At 36.6% G+C, this 15,524-nt stretch overlaps 1 protein-coding gene across 1 annotated transcript in view; it reads left to right on the top strand.

Moving 5' to 3' along the window:
- Window positions 1–15,524, top strand: part of MCF2L (MCF.2 cell line derived transforming sequence like) — a 382,959-nt gene that overhangs the window by 308,752 nt on the left and 58,683 nt on the right. Inside the window, 1 exon segment of the mRNA XM_078147328.1 lies at window positions 3,920–4,010. Coding sequence (XP_078003454.1) covers window positions 3,920–4,010 — 91 coding nt within the window.

Consider the following 15,524-nt stretch of genomic DNA (forward strand, 5'->3'; position numbering starts at 1 on the left):
CACCACACAAATTAAATAGGAAATCATCAGCCTTTATTTTTAAGACTGACCTCATACCCCCAAACCCTAAAGTGGCAGTCCAGCATCATAGCATCGACAAACCTTTATTTAGCACCTATTTACAGGCACCAACCAGGTGCTAAATTAAAATGAGTTAGCAACCATAGGTGTGCAAATCTCAACAAAAAATTCAAAGCTATCACCAAAATATTCTGTTTGAATATCTAGAGCTTTATTAAGCAGTGTCTTAACTTTGGTCCCTCGAAGAGCTTTACTTTATCAGTATACTGTCCAGTGACAGAGGTCCCAACTCTTCCATTCCTCAGGCTGTCATTAATGAGTTGCTGCTATATCTATATCCACACATATCCACACACACACCTACACATATAAATCTATACATATATGTAAATGCACACACATACACATATACACATGCATACCCATAAATACACATACACATATTTACATACCTACCCATATACACATAAATCTACGCACAAATGCATATACACACGTATATGCACATGTGTAGTACACCCACATATATATGTATGTGCCACGTACATGCATGCATATGCACATGTATGCATGTCCGCATATGTATATGTGTGTATACATACACATACATATGCATGCCCACGTATACATGCATGCATGTGCACACAAATACATACAATGAGGTGGCGACTTTCTAGTGATGAGCTGAACATAATCTGACTTAATTAGTCTGATAGATGTCTAGAATTACACAGTCTTGGAAGCTAAAAGGGACCTTAAAGAGTCTAACCTTCTTATTTTACAAATAAGCCATCTGAGGTCCAGGAAGATTAAATGACTTGCCTACGTCATTAGGTCACACAGATAGGAAGGGCAGAAGTCAATATTTGGACCAGCTCTTCCAGCTCCACCTCCAACATTCTTCCCATTGTTTCGTGCTGCCTCATCATTGTTTCATACTCTTAAGTCTTGCCAGCTCGTGTTCCACTTGGTGAGACCCTTGAGAGCCTGGAGTTTTCTCCATGCTATGATGAGGCATTGGAGAAGGATTTATTTCAAGGTGAGGTGGTGAATTTTGAGTTACTATAGGTTACAGAGGCAGCGTGACATAGTAGATAGAAAGTTGGGGGCAGCTAGGTGACATAGTGGATAGAACATGAGCCCTGGAGTCAGGAGGACCTGAGCTCAAATCTGGCCTCAGACTGTTTGTCTTTCATTCTCAAAGAGGACCAATGACATCAGGAGGGTGATGTCTTGATATTTAAGTGAGGCAGGGCTGTGCAAAGTCATCAGCCCCAACCTCTCTTCTGGAGTTATCGGAATCCAGTGGCAAGACATAGTTCAAGACAACTGGTGATGGCCCCGGATGCAATGGGAGACCTTGGCCTTTTTAAGCTAAGGTCTTTCCCAGGTCTCAGTTTGTCTGAGGCAACGTCCATTCAGTAATTGAAAGCTAGGTAAGGACTGAAGCAAAAGATGAGACTCAGACATTCAAAAGCTGGGCAAAACACTTAACCCCGCTTGTCTCCCCCTTCCCCCAAAAAAGAAAGTTGACTGATGGAGGAGTCAAGAAGATGTGGTTGAGGCTCTGCTTTGCCATTATCTAGTAACTTAAATGCTCAGTGACTCAAGCAACTGTGTAAGACTTTTGTAAGTCTTTTTTGTAAGTTTTGTAAAAACTTTTGCAACAACCTTGGCAAACGAAGTTTCCTCATTAGGAGCTCCCTACATGGAGTCACTATTCAATCACAGGCTCCATGGTAAGGGATTGAGAGGAGAATGTTTTTATAAGTTGTCAGGAAAAAAATTTATACAATAATCATATTGTAAAGACAGCTTTGAAAGCTGTCTCATAAGAGCTCTGATCAATACCAAGACCAGCTATGAGTAAAACACCTATCTCCTGCTGGATGCCATAGACTCAGGGTGCAGAACGAGACCTATTTTTTTGATATGGACCATGTTGGAATTTGTTTTGCTAGACTGTACATATTGGTTAAAAAAGTTTTTGTTGTGGTGGTGGTTTTCCCTATTGTAGGGACAGGAGAGTGGGAAGGAGAGAAAATAAATGTCTGTTAATTTAAAAAATTTTTTAAACCTATTCTTTTGGGGGATTTTTGTGTGTGGCGTATTACAACCTAACAAGAAAAACAAAAGCATAGTTAGTAAAATGAATACTAGACTGAATCCCTTGATTAGGAATTCCTGTCTATTTCTTGACTCACTAAGACGAGAAAGTATCTTAGAGTTTGGGCTTTCCTTAATGCAAAATCACAATTGTTTTCTAGTCCCACTATATATACATATATGTGTGTGTATATATATACATATGTATATATATACATATGTGTATATATACATATGTATATATACATATGTATATATATACATATGTGTGTGTATATATATGTATATATATGTGTGTGTATATATATATATATATATATATATATATATATATATATATATATATACACATATGTATATGGCATAAAGAATATAATACTCCCCAAAACTCTGATTTCTTTTGAGAAAAGCTGGTTTATAAATCAAGGGAATGATCATTTTGCTATTTAAAAAGAAAAAGATATGAAGTTTATTTTTTTACTCAATATGCTATCCTAATAATTGATCATAAATCAAATCTGTTATTATAGCCAACCACAAAAATATGAAATAGCAGGTGACAAAACTATGTATGTTTAAATTTACAGTTTAAAAACTACTGTAGCAAGATGATAGTGGGCCAAAACTGGTGTTTTTTGTATGAAACAAGAAATATTTTGTGACTGTGTAGCTAAATTGCTACAAAATTTGGGAACCATCATCGAGTTATAGATAGATGGGTGCAGTGAGCCTATGACATGTATATTTTTTGTATTATCATCGTCATTAAATTTTTAGAACTGCAAAGGGATCTTACTCAGAGATCCTCTATGTGCATTTGTGTGCTACTGTTTACTATATATACACAGCTCAGATGCAAACAGCCTAATTTGTGTGTGCCCTTCCCCCACAATTCTTTTTCTTACTTAAATCCAGCAGTGGCTCTCACTTAAATGTACTCCTCCAGTTTCAGAAATTAGCAATTCAAGGCAGTCCATTCTGAGCTTGCCTGTCATGTTCCCTTCTGGTTGGGATTGGCTGCCAGTCAGCTGCTGGCATTACCCAATTGGCTTGGATGTGGAATCGCCCAACAGAAACAGACCTTTTCATTTGTACTCGGTGACTGTAGTTTGTGCAATTAAGCTGAGCGGAAGAGCAGAGGGCATCATTATACAAGAATTAAAGTGTGTGATCCCTCTCACAGATGTGGCTTTTTCAAAGATGCATATTCTGTATCTTCTTTCGGACAGATGCTTGTGAGCCTTCCAAAGCCTTGGGGATTTTTTCCCAAAGTGATTGTAACAGCCCCATTGAGAGCAAATTTCTAACATGGAAGAACAAGAAAACCTCAGAGTCTAGGACTAATGTGATATTGGGATCATAAAACTTGTTTTGAAGGGGTTAAACAGCCAGTGGACAGAGAAAGAGATTGCCATGTTTTTCTCTACTGTGGAGCACCAGTGTGTTTAGCTTCATGAATAATAGGTTTTACCAAGATCCTCAAAATTCAACGTAGTTGATACTGAGCTAAAAAATGAAATGGATATTTGAGCTGTACAAAAATCTGTTTGTCTGTGGATAAGGACTGTTCCTGAACTGACTCAATGAGGCTGCATGGGAACCCTCTGGAAATGCTGCAGTCTTTTCATGGGCATATTTTTTATGGAGTTGTACGTTGCAATGCAGAATGGTAAAAGGTTTATTATATAAGAGGTGTCATTTTACTGTGAAGCTTTCTTAGAGATGTACTGAAAAAGGTTTGTCTTCCTGCCTAACTATGATAATGATAATGTGTCCTGTCTTCTTGTTTTAGTTTACAGGACACTGGAATTGGGTTTATCCTCGTCATAGACCGGAGACAAGACAAATGGACTTCCGTGAAAGCCTCTGTCCTTCGGATAGCAGTAAGTTCTAAAAGATTCCTAAAGGTCCTGTGGGCTCTTGTTGGCTTATGTTGAAAGTGCCAGTCTTTTTTTTTTTTCCTTGCAGGGCATTATCTTTTTCAATACTTCTCCTGCGGTAGTTTATTCTCCCACTTTGGCTCAGTAGATAAGGGCAAAGAGCCATGTACCCAGGCAGGAACTTGCAGCTTAGACTCTGTAATGCTGCTGAGGTGGATAAGAACATGTATATGAGCTCTAGGCAATTATAAAGGCAATTATCCAATGTATGGACACTGAAGGGAGCTATTTTTTCCAATTACTTAGAGACCCATTTTAATTCTTGTTTTCCCCATACCTGTGAGTTCCTTGGTGTGAGTAACTCCCTAAGCAGAAAAGCCCTCCATCAATGCAGATCTGCAACTTGTCAGTAATTCTAGGCCCTAGAGAGCTACCTGGGGGTTACTGGGTGGGTAAGTGATAGCTAATACAGGTAGTATGGGTCAAAGTCTTCCTGCCTCCAAGAATGACTTCTCTCCATTCTGCCATGACTGCCTTAGGGACCCATATAGCTAGAAGATAATTTTAATTCATCAGGGCAACAAGGTAAATTGAGACAGATCTATAAATGCCTTGTTTTAAATGATTTTTTCTGGATATTGGTAGATTTTTTTATGTCTTGAGCAGGGAAATAATTATCCATCTGGCTAGAATTGGCTGAACATAATGGCAATGTTGGATGCTGTTATGTTTTTTATTCCTTAACCAATTTATTTTAAGCAAAATCTTTTGGCTACATTTTTTAAGAGAGTATTTTTCTGAGTTTTTTTTTTCTAATTGAAAAAGTATATATTGAGCTGGTCTCTTTTTGCTTCTTTCGTGAATTTTTTTTCTGTTACTTAGAATGTTCTAATCCTAGGAATGGTGACCTTTAAGAAAACATCAGCATTATAAACATACTTCCTTTATGGCGCTTGGAATTTTCTGCCTCGTGCTACAGTTTATATGTGTATACATCTTAACTTTCCTCCTAGACCATATTACTGATGATGCCTAGCTCAGTACCTTACCTGCATAGTAGGTGCTCAGTGAAGGAATGAATCTAGTTTTAGGCAGATGACTACTTAGCTCAGAGAGAAGAAAATATACTCCATTTTCAAAGGCAGAAAGAGATGTCCCCAGCCTGCCTTGGTAACTCATTCCCATGTTCAATGACACTGACAGCTACAGAGGTAGACTTCTTGAAATCTTATTCCTTGACGCTGCCTGGCACGGTTTCTTGTACATAGTAAGCAGTCAATTAATATTTATTTGAACTAATGAATGATGGAGATCAGTCAAGATGGGGAACAGCAGGTCAGCTATTCAAATTGTCCTTTGCTGTAGTGCCGGATTTATACAGATGACTGAAATTAGCAGAAAATCTAAAAACTTTCATCTAAGCAGGTATTTTCCACCTCTCCTTCAACTAAGCTTATCATCAGAGCTAGAGAGGGCAAATTTTCATGATTTAAATTTTGCCTCTTTTCCCTTCATCTACCAGCCTACTGAAGGAGTGGCTCTTACATCATAGCAAAAAGAATGATCAGGCTTGATCCTGAATCAGAATAATGATAGCTATCATTTCCATAGCACTTTGAGGTTTTGTAAAGTACTACATATGTGTGTATACATACATGTACACATACATGCATATGTATGTACTTATGTATATATACATACATATATAAATTTTATTTGAATGAGCAAGAGTTGACTGTAATCCGTCATAGATTTAAATGCTTTAAATTTTCCTTAAAGCTTATACACACTGGGCTAAATAATCAAAGTTCCCATAACTTTTCAGTTTCAGTTTTGTTTTCCAGTGCTTGAATCCTGAATCTTTTCTGAGGGCTTCTTAGCCTTTTAAAAGAGGTATGGTATAACTATATCTGATTGCTTACCATCTCAGAGAGGGTAGGATGAGAGGGAGGGAGGAAGGGAGAAAATTAGGAGCTCAAAACTTTTTTTTTTAATGTTAAAAAAATTGTTTTAACATATAATTGGGGAAAAAAATATGTTTTTAAAAAATAAAAGTATGGCGTCTCTAATAGTGGCAACTGCATTGAGACCTTGGTATAATGACACTCGTACTTCTCCTTATGTACTTTGTCATACAGTTTCCTTCAGCAGTCTGCTAATGCGCAGTCCTACAACTTTCTGATGTGGTTAAATGTTACTCTAACCTGTTAATCTTCACCTAGAATTTCTCTGTCTTTCTTCCCTAATTTGTTCCCCTGGAACTTCTTCACCAAATTCTTTGGGAATTATCCTTCAAATTGGCATTATTTTCTTGTTCCAATATTGCTTCCCAGTTTGGGAAGTAAACTTGATTACAACATCTTTTGAAAGGGAATCCAAATATATCAGTTTTGAGAGGAGGCCATATTCTTTATAATTAACTTTTATTTCTTTTTTAATTTTAAAGAAATTTTTAAAATATGTGCATATATATTTAAACCTATTTTGAATATTTTAATTAAATTAAAATCATTTAAAATTAAATACATATTTAAAATTCTTTAACGTGTATAAATTATATGCATATATGTACATATATTTACATTTGCTACCACTATCCTTATCAGACAATAAGTAAAATCACCCGGGTGATATTTAAATACCTATTTTAAAGTGTGTTTCCCTGAATTCACTTTGTTAACAAGTTTTCTTAGTATTAGGCTAGGTGATAAATGGGACAGGCAGCAAGCTGCTCAAGTGAATAGGGATTGGAACTTCAAATCAGGAAGACTTGAGTTTGATCCAACCACAAACACTAGTTATATGACCCTGAGCAGGTCATTTACCCTCTAGCTGCCTCAGTTTCCTCATCTGTAAAACAGGGATAATAATATCTACCTTCCTGGGTTGTCATAAGGATCAAATGAGATAATAATTGTAAGGAGCTTGTTGCAACCTTAAGCTACTATATAAATGCCAACTTTTGGGGCTGCCAGGCGTTATAGTAGGTAGAGTCTGGGCCTGAAGGCAGGAAGACTCATCTTCATGAGTTCAAATCTGTAGGTAGAGTCTGGGCCTGAAGGCAGGAAGACTCATCTTCATGAGTTCAGATCTGGCCTCAGACACTACTGGTTGTGTGACCCTGGGCAAGCCACTTAACCCTGTTTGCCTCAGTTTCCTCATCTATAAAATGAGCTGGAGAAGGAAATGGCAAACCACACCTCAGTATCTTTGCCAAGAAAACCCCAAATGGAATCACGAAGGGTCAGATGCAACTGAACAATGATAACATAATAAGCTATTATTATCTCCCTCTGCCCCAATCCCTATCTGTTGAATTCTCTTCCAACTTGGATTGAAACTGCCCCATCAAGCTTTCCACAAACCCCTCCCTGAAACTAATCTCTCCCTCCTCAAATTTCTCCCACCTCTTTACCTGCTAAGCCATCTCCTTTGAATTGATCTCCCTCTCTTTTGTATCCTAATTATTTGTGTACATATATCCCCTATTAAATTCTTAAGAAGAAGAGGAACTGTAAGGTATCCGATCTAGGTATCCCCCCAGGGCCTAGACACAATGTCACACATGCAGGTCTGTAAAATGTTAATTGAATGAATTAATATCCTAGGGTAAATGGTGAAAGTATAAAGCTGTTTTTACAGTCTTTTAAATGTAATCTAAACTACTCTTTATAGTTAAGTCTGTTACCAGCTCTTTTTATTTCCATATTCCTACTTTCTTTTAATTCTGAGCCTCCTAGAATGTGGGACATATTACATCATTCTTCAATAATATGTGACTTGGTATGAGAATTCTCCCTACCTATCATAGCAGAGGTTCTTAACATGTTTTTATCTCAGTCCCCTTTCACACTCTGAAATTATATGTGTCTTATAATGTATTTAAATGCTTAAAAATATATTATGTAATCAAAATATTAAATATAAATAAATCATTTAAAAGACATATTATATAATCAAAAGGTTAACCTGGGACCAATGAACTTATTTTTTTTCTTTTCTTTCCTTTTCTTTTTGTTTCTTCTTTTTTTTTTTTTTGGTCAGGCAATGGGGTTAACTCCAGGGTCACACAGCTAGTAAGTGTCAAGTGTCTGAGGTCAGATTTGAACTCAGGGCTGGTGCTGTATCCACTGAACCACCTAGCTGCCCCAATAAACTTATTTTTTTTAATAGTTTTGTAACTGTATTCCAATATAACATTTTTGATCAGTGTTTAAGTTCCTTGAAAATAATAATAGTGATGATGATGATAATGATAATAAACATTTGTATAGCATTTACTACGTGCCAGGCACTGTGCTAAGTACTTTATCATTATTATTTAATTTGAACTTCACAACAGCCCTGGGAGGTGACATTATTATCCTCATTTTACAGATGAGGCAAACAGAGGTTAAGTGATTTCCCCAGGGTCACACAGTTAGAAAGTATCTGAGGCCAGATCTTCCTTACTCCAGGTCCAGAGTGCTATCTACTGTGCCACCTAGCTGCATGTACTGTCTTTGCTTTGTATTATAAGCTAGAGCTAAGGGCAGTGCTTGGTACATACTAAACTTAAATACTTTTTCATTCATTCATTCACTTAATTCAGACTACTGCTTCTCTTTAATTTAGTATGAATGAAGTATAGGAAAAGCAAAATACTTATTATTATTTGTTATTAAGTGTTTACTATGTGCCAGGCATTGTGTTATGTCCTAGGGGTATGAATACAAAATATGAGACAATTCTTGACCTCAAGAAGCTTGCATTCTAATAGGGAAAGACTATACATATAGAATGATGGCCAGGAAGGGGTGTTTTAGCTGGGAACTGACAGAAACAGGGAGAGGAGCAATACAGAAATTGAATGACTAATCTTTTCAGGACGCATTTTATTTTTGTTTTTTTTTAGATTTTATCTTTTTTTTTTAAATTTTGCTAAATATTTCCCAATTACATGTAAAAAAATTTAACATTCATTTTTTAAAATTTTGACTTCTAAATTCTCTCCCTCCTTTGCACCCCTCTCTCATCCTTTGAGAAGGCAAACAATATAATATCAATTATACATGTGCAGTCATGCAAACATATTTCCATATTGGCCATGTTTGAAAACACGCAACCCCCATGCCCCCTTAAATATAAAGAAAGTGAAAAAAGTGTGCTTCTGTCTGCACTCAGATTTCATCAGTTCTCTCTCTGGAGGTAGACAGTATTTGTCGTCATGGGTCCTTTAGAATTGTTTTGGGTCATTGTCTTGATCAGAGAAGCTAAGTCTTTCACAGGTGATCATCTTTAAAATATTGCTGTTACCATATATAATAGTCTCCTGGTTCTGCTCACTTCACTCTGCATCGGTTCATATAAGTCTTCCCAAATTTTTCTGAAACCATTTTGCATGTGAATGACTCATCTTTTCCAGGAATAGTACAGTTGTTTTGATTACTGTTCCTGGAACAAAATGTAGAAAGGGGCCAGTAAGTAAAAATGGCAGCCTGGGCTGAAGATAAAAACCACTTGGATGACCTGAGTCTAAATTAGATATGGAGAACTATCACAATCAGGAACCCAGATTCCACACTGGGAGGCCTGAGGTGAGTTTGGGATGAGGAGGAATAGGATGAAGATGACCAGGGAGCAACTTTTTGTACACTTTTTGGGAGCTGCTATGTATAAAAATATGTATCACCTTGTAATGGCACTCACTGAATTTCTTGCTTAGAAAATCCACTTCCAAAACCGAAAAGTCACAGTTTGCCTCATGGTGATGCCAAAAGAAAAAAAAAAGTGAGTTGGTGAGAAATGTAGTTGTTTATCAGTAAATATCTTTGGCAACTACAATGAAATTCAACACTTACATAACGTGCTCTAATTTTAGAGCTATGTTTGGTACTACAGGCTGAGTGGATAACACAAGCTTCTATTTTTGGGATACTTGGTATATTTGGTTTGGAGAGTTCTTATGAACTTGGCATTGAATGGGCCAATAAGAGGCTTTGGGAGCAAGAATTTAGAGTTACTAAAATCAGATTGCCTCTTTCATTCCTTTTTCCTGGTCCATCTTTTCTAATGTTTCTTGCTGTCCTTACCTACTCCTACCTTTGCATTGAAGTCACTGAGTTAAAGTGTATATGTTGATTTAATTTGGAGACCATATCAAGATCTTCATAGGATTTCCCTTTTTCTTCATTCTCTGCAAAATACTGAGCTGAATTTTTAGAATTTTTTTTTAGTCATTTGGTTACAATTTATTAAGTATCTACTATGTATTAGGCACCTAGCACCTTGGATAGAAACAAAGACAAAAGAAAATTCCCTACCCTCAAGTAGTTTATAATCTAATGGGAGGAGAAAACAAGTAAGCATATGTGTACAACAAAATATAGACAGGATAAATGGGAAATAACCAACAGAGGGAAGGCACTGGAATTAAGAAGAGCTAGGAAAGGCTTCGTATAGAGGATGGGATTTTACCTAGTTTTTGAAGAAAGTCTGGGAAACCAGGAGGCAGAGATGAAGACAGAGTGTTTCAGGAACAATGGACAACCAGAGAAAGATAGAGGGTCTGGTCTGAGGTGTTCCTCAAGGCAAGGAAGCCACTGTCATTGAATCACAGAGTATGTAGTTAACATATAAAGTGTAAGAAAACTAGGTGGTTAGGTTATGAATGACTTTCAATGCCAAAGGATTTTGTTTTTGATCCTTAAGGTGATATGGAGCCACTGGAATTTGAGCAGGGTGGTGACATGGTCAGATGAGCACCTCAAATAAATATTTTTAAAAAGTTTTTTTCAAATATTTCTTATGAGCACCGCAATGCAAAATGACAAAACATCCCATGAAATAGTGTTCCTTGTTGCCTTTGGATAAACAATAAAACTAATTTCACCAATACCTTTATTTTCCTCTTCAAAGAGGTGAGCCTTCAATTTAGCTATAATTCCCATTATTTTGTTTTATTTATAGTGGAATATTAAGTTTAATATGATTCAGTTCCTACAATAGTATGTTCGTACATTGGTCAGCGGACAAGATTCTCACATTCAAGAGGACCTACAGCTATTTTAAAGTTCAAAAACTTATAAAGTCCCAAAACTTCTGCCTTCTTTGCTGCCTTCATTTCTGTAGAAGTAGAAAGGAGCCACAGATGACTGAGGTTAATTCTGCATTTGGCTTTGTTTTATGGGTTTCCATGAATAAAGAATTCATGCCTTAGTGACTAGCTTACTGGTGATCAGATGCTTCATTCTTTGCTAGGTTGGTCTCAGAAAACAGACTCAGTCTGATTTTGAAACCTTTCCAGCATAAGGGTTACTTCCATGTCATACTGGACCATCAGGATAGGACTTTGTAGAGGAAACTTATATATCCTTATTTCAAAATAAACAGCCATATAAAATCTAGGGAACATGAGTCAAGTTGTTACTTTCATTGAAGGAAGATTTTCGGAATTCTGCCTTTGAGTCCATTATGCTAGTTGATTATATAGAAAGGTACCAAAATATAATTATAGAAATAACTTAGTACTAGATATATATAATTGGTTACTTTTCCATCTTAGGAATAATTATGGAAAGTTTGGCTGAATGACCACAGGTTTGTGAATTTAGAGCTGGAAGGGACCTTAAAATCATCTTCAGAGATTGTTAAACTATGTTCCATGAACTTAAAAAAAATGTTTTTGATAACTGTATTTCAATATAATTGGCATCCTTTACATCTTTATATATTTTATTTTATGCATTTAAAAAAATTATTCTGATAAGGGGTCCATTGGATTCACCAGATAATCAAAGGGGTCCGTGACACATACACAAAAAAAAGTTATGAATCCCCAATCTAGTCCACTCTCTCATTTTATAAATGAGAAAACTGATACTAAGATTAAGCAGCTTGTTCAAAGCCATAAGATAGTAAGTGTTATTTGAATCCAGATCCTTTGACTTGAAATCTACTGCACTTAAACGTGGGCAAAGTTTCTTAAGCTATGGCAGGACTTTTTAAAACTATTTTGCTAAATTCAAGTTTCTCAAAGAAGCTTATTTGGATTTTATGGATTACTATATAAGAGGAGCTGGACCTTAGGCAGTGGTATGAAATTATCATTCTAAAAAACGTATGTTCTATGTTTCCAATTTTCTCTCAATCCAGTTCCTTTTTCTTTTATCTGTAGATTATATTCACATCAGCAAATTCCATTTAGCACAGTTATTAGATGCCTTCTCTCTGAAAGGCACAGTTTGATGCTAAAAAGATATATATATAAAACGGAAATAATTTCTGCTCTCAGGGGACATTACACTCTCACCCCCACTCCACCCCTGCCAATTTTGTATTTATAACTAAGGCCCACATCATAACTTAAAACTTGAAAGGAGCTAGAACCCCTACTCAAAAGCAAAAAAATATAAATAGGGTTTCTATAGGTAGAATATATATTGATCTTACTAATACCTAGGTAAAGCAAAACATAAGAAAGACTGAAATGCTATCACAATTGTCATCTTCAAACACATTACTCTAATATTTATTTATCAATAGAGCTCTAACTAGATAGTTTTGTGACTTCAGCCGTCGAAATTTAGGGAGTATACCATAAAATTGCTACTGAGGGGGTGGGAATATACTAGAAGATGGATGAGCTCACTGGAAATGCAGCCAAAGCAGAAATTATTCTTGGAAACTGGATGCTAACCACAATTGTTGTATGCTGCTAAAGGAATGCAAGTATCTTCAGCACTCTCTAAATATTAGTACCTTGGGCTAAGTCTTCATCACCCCAATCTAGTTATATATCTATATTTTTTAAATGAATGAAAAAGCATCAATTAAGCACTATTTCCCAGGCACTATGTGCTAAACTCCGGGGATACAAAAATAAAAAGCAAGGCAGTCCCTGATATTGTATTTTTTGAAAAACAGCTTTTCTTGATATATTTTGGTTTTGTATTTCTCCCTGTATCCTTCCTTCCCCCTGCTCCCAGAGAATCATTTCCTATAATAATTTTTGACAAGTACACGGTACAGGCAGCTGGATGGCACAGTAGATGGAGCATTGGCCCTGGATTTAAGAAGACCTGAGTTCAAAATCTGGCCTCGGACACTTGACACTTATTAGCTGTGTGACCCTGGGCAAGTCACTTATCTCATTGCCTTGCCAAAAAAAAAGTACAGGAGGAAAAAATCTCAGCAAAACTTATCAACACATTAATGAAATCTGACATTATATGTAGTGTTCCAGTGTGGACTGCCCAGCACCTCAGCAGATGTCTTATCATATCTCTTCTTTGGGGCCAAGGGTTTTTTTTGGGGGGAGGGGGGGTTAGGTAATGGGGTTAAGTGACTTACCCAGGGTCACACAGCTAGTTAAGTGTCAAATGTCTGAGGCTGGATTTGAACTTAGGCCCTCCTGACTCCAGGGCCGATGCTCTATCCATTGCTCTGCACCCCCCCCGTGATTATTCTTTACCCTTTTACAACCTTTATTTTTTACTATAATGGTTCTTTTCATTTATTTGTTGGAGTTATTGAGTATATATTATTTGCCTTGCTCTGCTTACTTCACTTCATATCAGTTAATGTGTTTCCACACTTCTCTTTTCATTATATTGTTTCTTTCAGCACAGTAATATTATTCCATGATATTAATGCACCACAATTTGTCTAACTATTCTGTAATTTTTGGGTAACTACTTTGTTTCTAGTTCTTTGCTGTTGCAGAAAGTGCCACTATGAATATTTTGGTGTATATTTCTTACTACAAATAACCTCCTTAAAGTATATGCCTCATAGTGGAATCTCTGGGCTGATGGATATGGACATCTTGGTCACTTTATTTGCATAATTCCAAATTGCTTTCCAAAATAATTATAGCAGTTCATAGCTCCAATAACAGTATATTAATGTGCCTATCTTTCCATCACCGCTCTAATACTGACTTCTTGTCTGTGCCAATTTGTTGAGTGTGAGATGAATCCTCACAGTCATTTTGTGTTTTACATTTCTCTTATTATTAGTGATTTGAATTTTTTTTGTTTGACTGTTAATAATTTGTAATTCCTCTTTTGAAAAGTATCTGTTCATATCCTTTACCACTTATCAATTGGGGAATGGCTTTTGATCTTATATATCTTTGTAATCTTATTTATATCATGTATACTTTTCAGAGAAATTTAATACAAAGATTTTCCCCAGGTAACTACTTCCCTTTTTGTCCCAGATGCTGTCCTAGTCCTGTATGTGAAAAAGCTTCTCAATTTTATTTAATTAAAATGATCTGTTTTATCTTTTGTAATTACCTCTATCCCTCTTTGGGTAAGAATTCATCTCTTACCAATAGATGTGAAAGGTATATGATCTACTAGAGCTCTTGATTATTCATGAGATTAGTATTCTTTCAGATATGGGCAACTAGGTGGTGCAGTAGATAGAGAGCTGGGCCTGGAGTCAAGAAGACCTGAGTTCAAATCTGGCCTTACACATTTACTAGCTGTATGACCCTAGGCAAGTCACTTAACTCTGCCTCAGTTTGCTCATCTGTAAAATGAGCTGGAGAAGGACAGGGCAAACCACTCCAGTATCTTTGCCAAGAAAACCCTGAGTCGAACTTGACTAAAACAACTGAATAACAACAAAACATTCTTTCAGACACACCTATTTGCTAACTCTTTTGTCTAAGGGTCTCTATCTCCCCTGTGGGGTGGTGGTCTTCATTCCTTTCATCCCCTCAGCTGTGAGGTTGCTTCTTACCCTGGGTGCAAAAATTCCTCCTCATGGCTTTGCCTCTAGCCTTTTCACCTCTATATGGTTGATGTCAAAATTATCTTCAACACCACTTCCAGCCATCTGGCAAACATCTCAACTAGATGTCCTACTAACATGTCAAGTAGAATATATCTAAAACCAAAATCATTGTCTTTCCCTTAAATCTGACTATTCTTAACTTTCCTATCTCTCTTCCTAACACTAATTTCCTCCATTATTAACCCAGGCTTGAAACCTCAGAGTACTTTTTCACTCTTTCTTCACCACAACCCCCAGTTCCTAAATACAGTTGTTTATACCTCCACTGTCTGTCATGTCTTTCCCCTTCCATCCATTCCTTCTGCCACCATCTTAGTTCAAATCTTCTCATGTAAACTATTGTGAGAGCCTCGTGCATAACATCCTCTCCTCCAGTTTCTTCTGTTTTATTACATCTTATACAACACCACCAGAGTAATGCACAATTCTTATCACATTGTCTTTCTGCTTAACCTTAAATTCCAGTTTCTGTCAAATAAATTAGTCTAACCTCTAGAGCCTGGTATTCAAAGCCTTGGACATTCTGCCTACATAACTTACCTTTCCAGGTTTATTTCTCACTCCTCTCCTTTATACTCTCCATGCTGCAGCCATACTGGATTCTTCATTATTCCCCAAACTCTTTCCATCCTGCTCCACCTCTTTGCCTTTGCTCATGCCATTCCCTACACTTTTGAAATCCTACCTCAAGACTCAAATCAAGTATCACTTTCTCTAAAGCCTTCTCTGACC

Source organism: Phascolarctos cinereus, unplaced genomic scaffold (genome assembly GCF_003287225.1).
Source record: "Phascolarctos cinereus isolate Bilbo 61053 unplaced genomic scaffold, phaCin_HiC Scaffold_7;HRSCAF=346, whole genome shotgun sequence".
Classification (NCBI taxonomy): Eukaryota; Metazoa; Chordata; class Mammalia; order Diprotodontia; family Phascolarctidae; genus Phascolarctos; species Phascolarctos cinereus.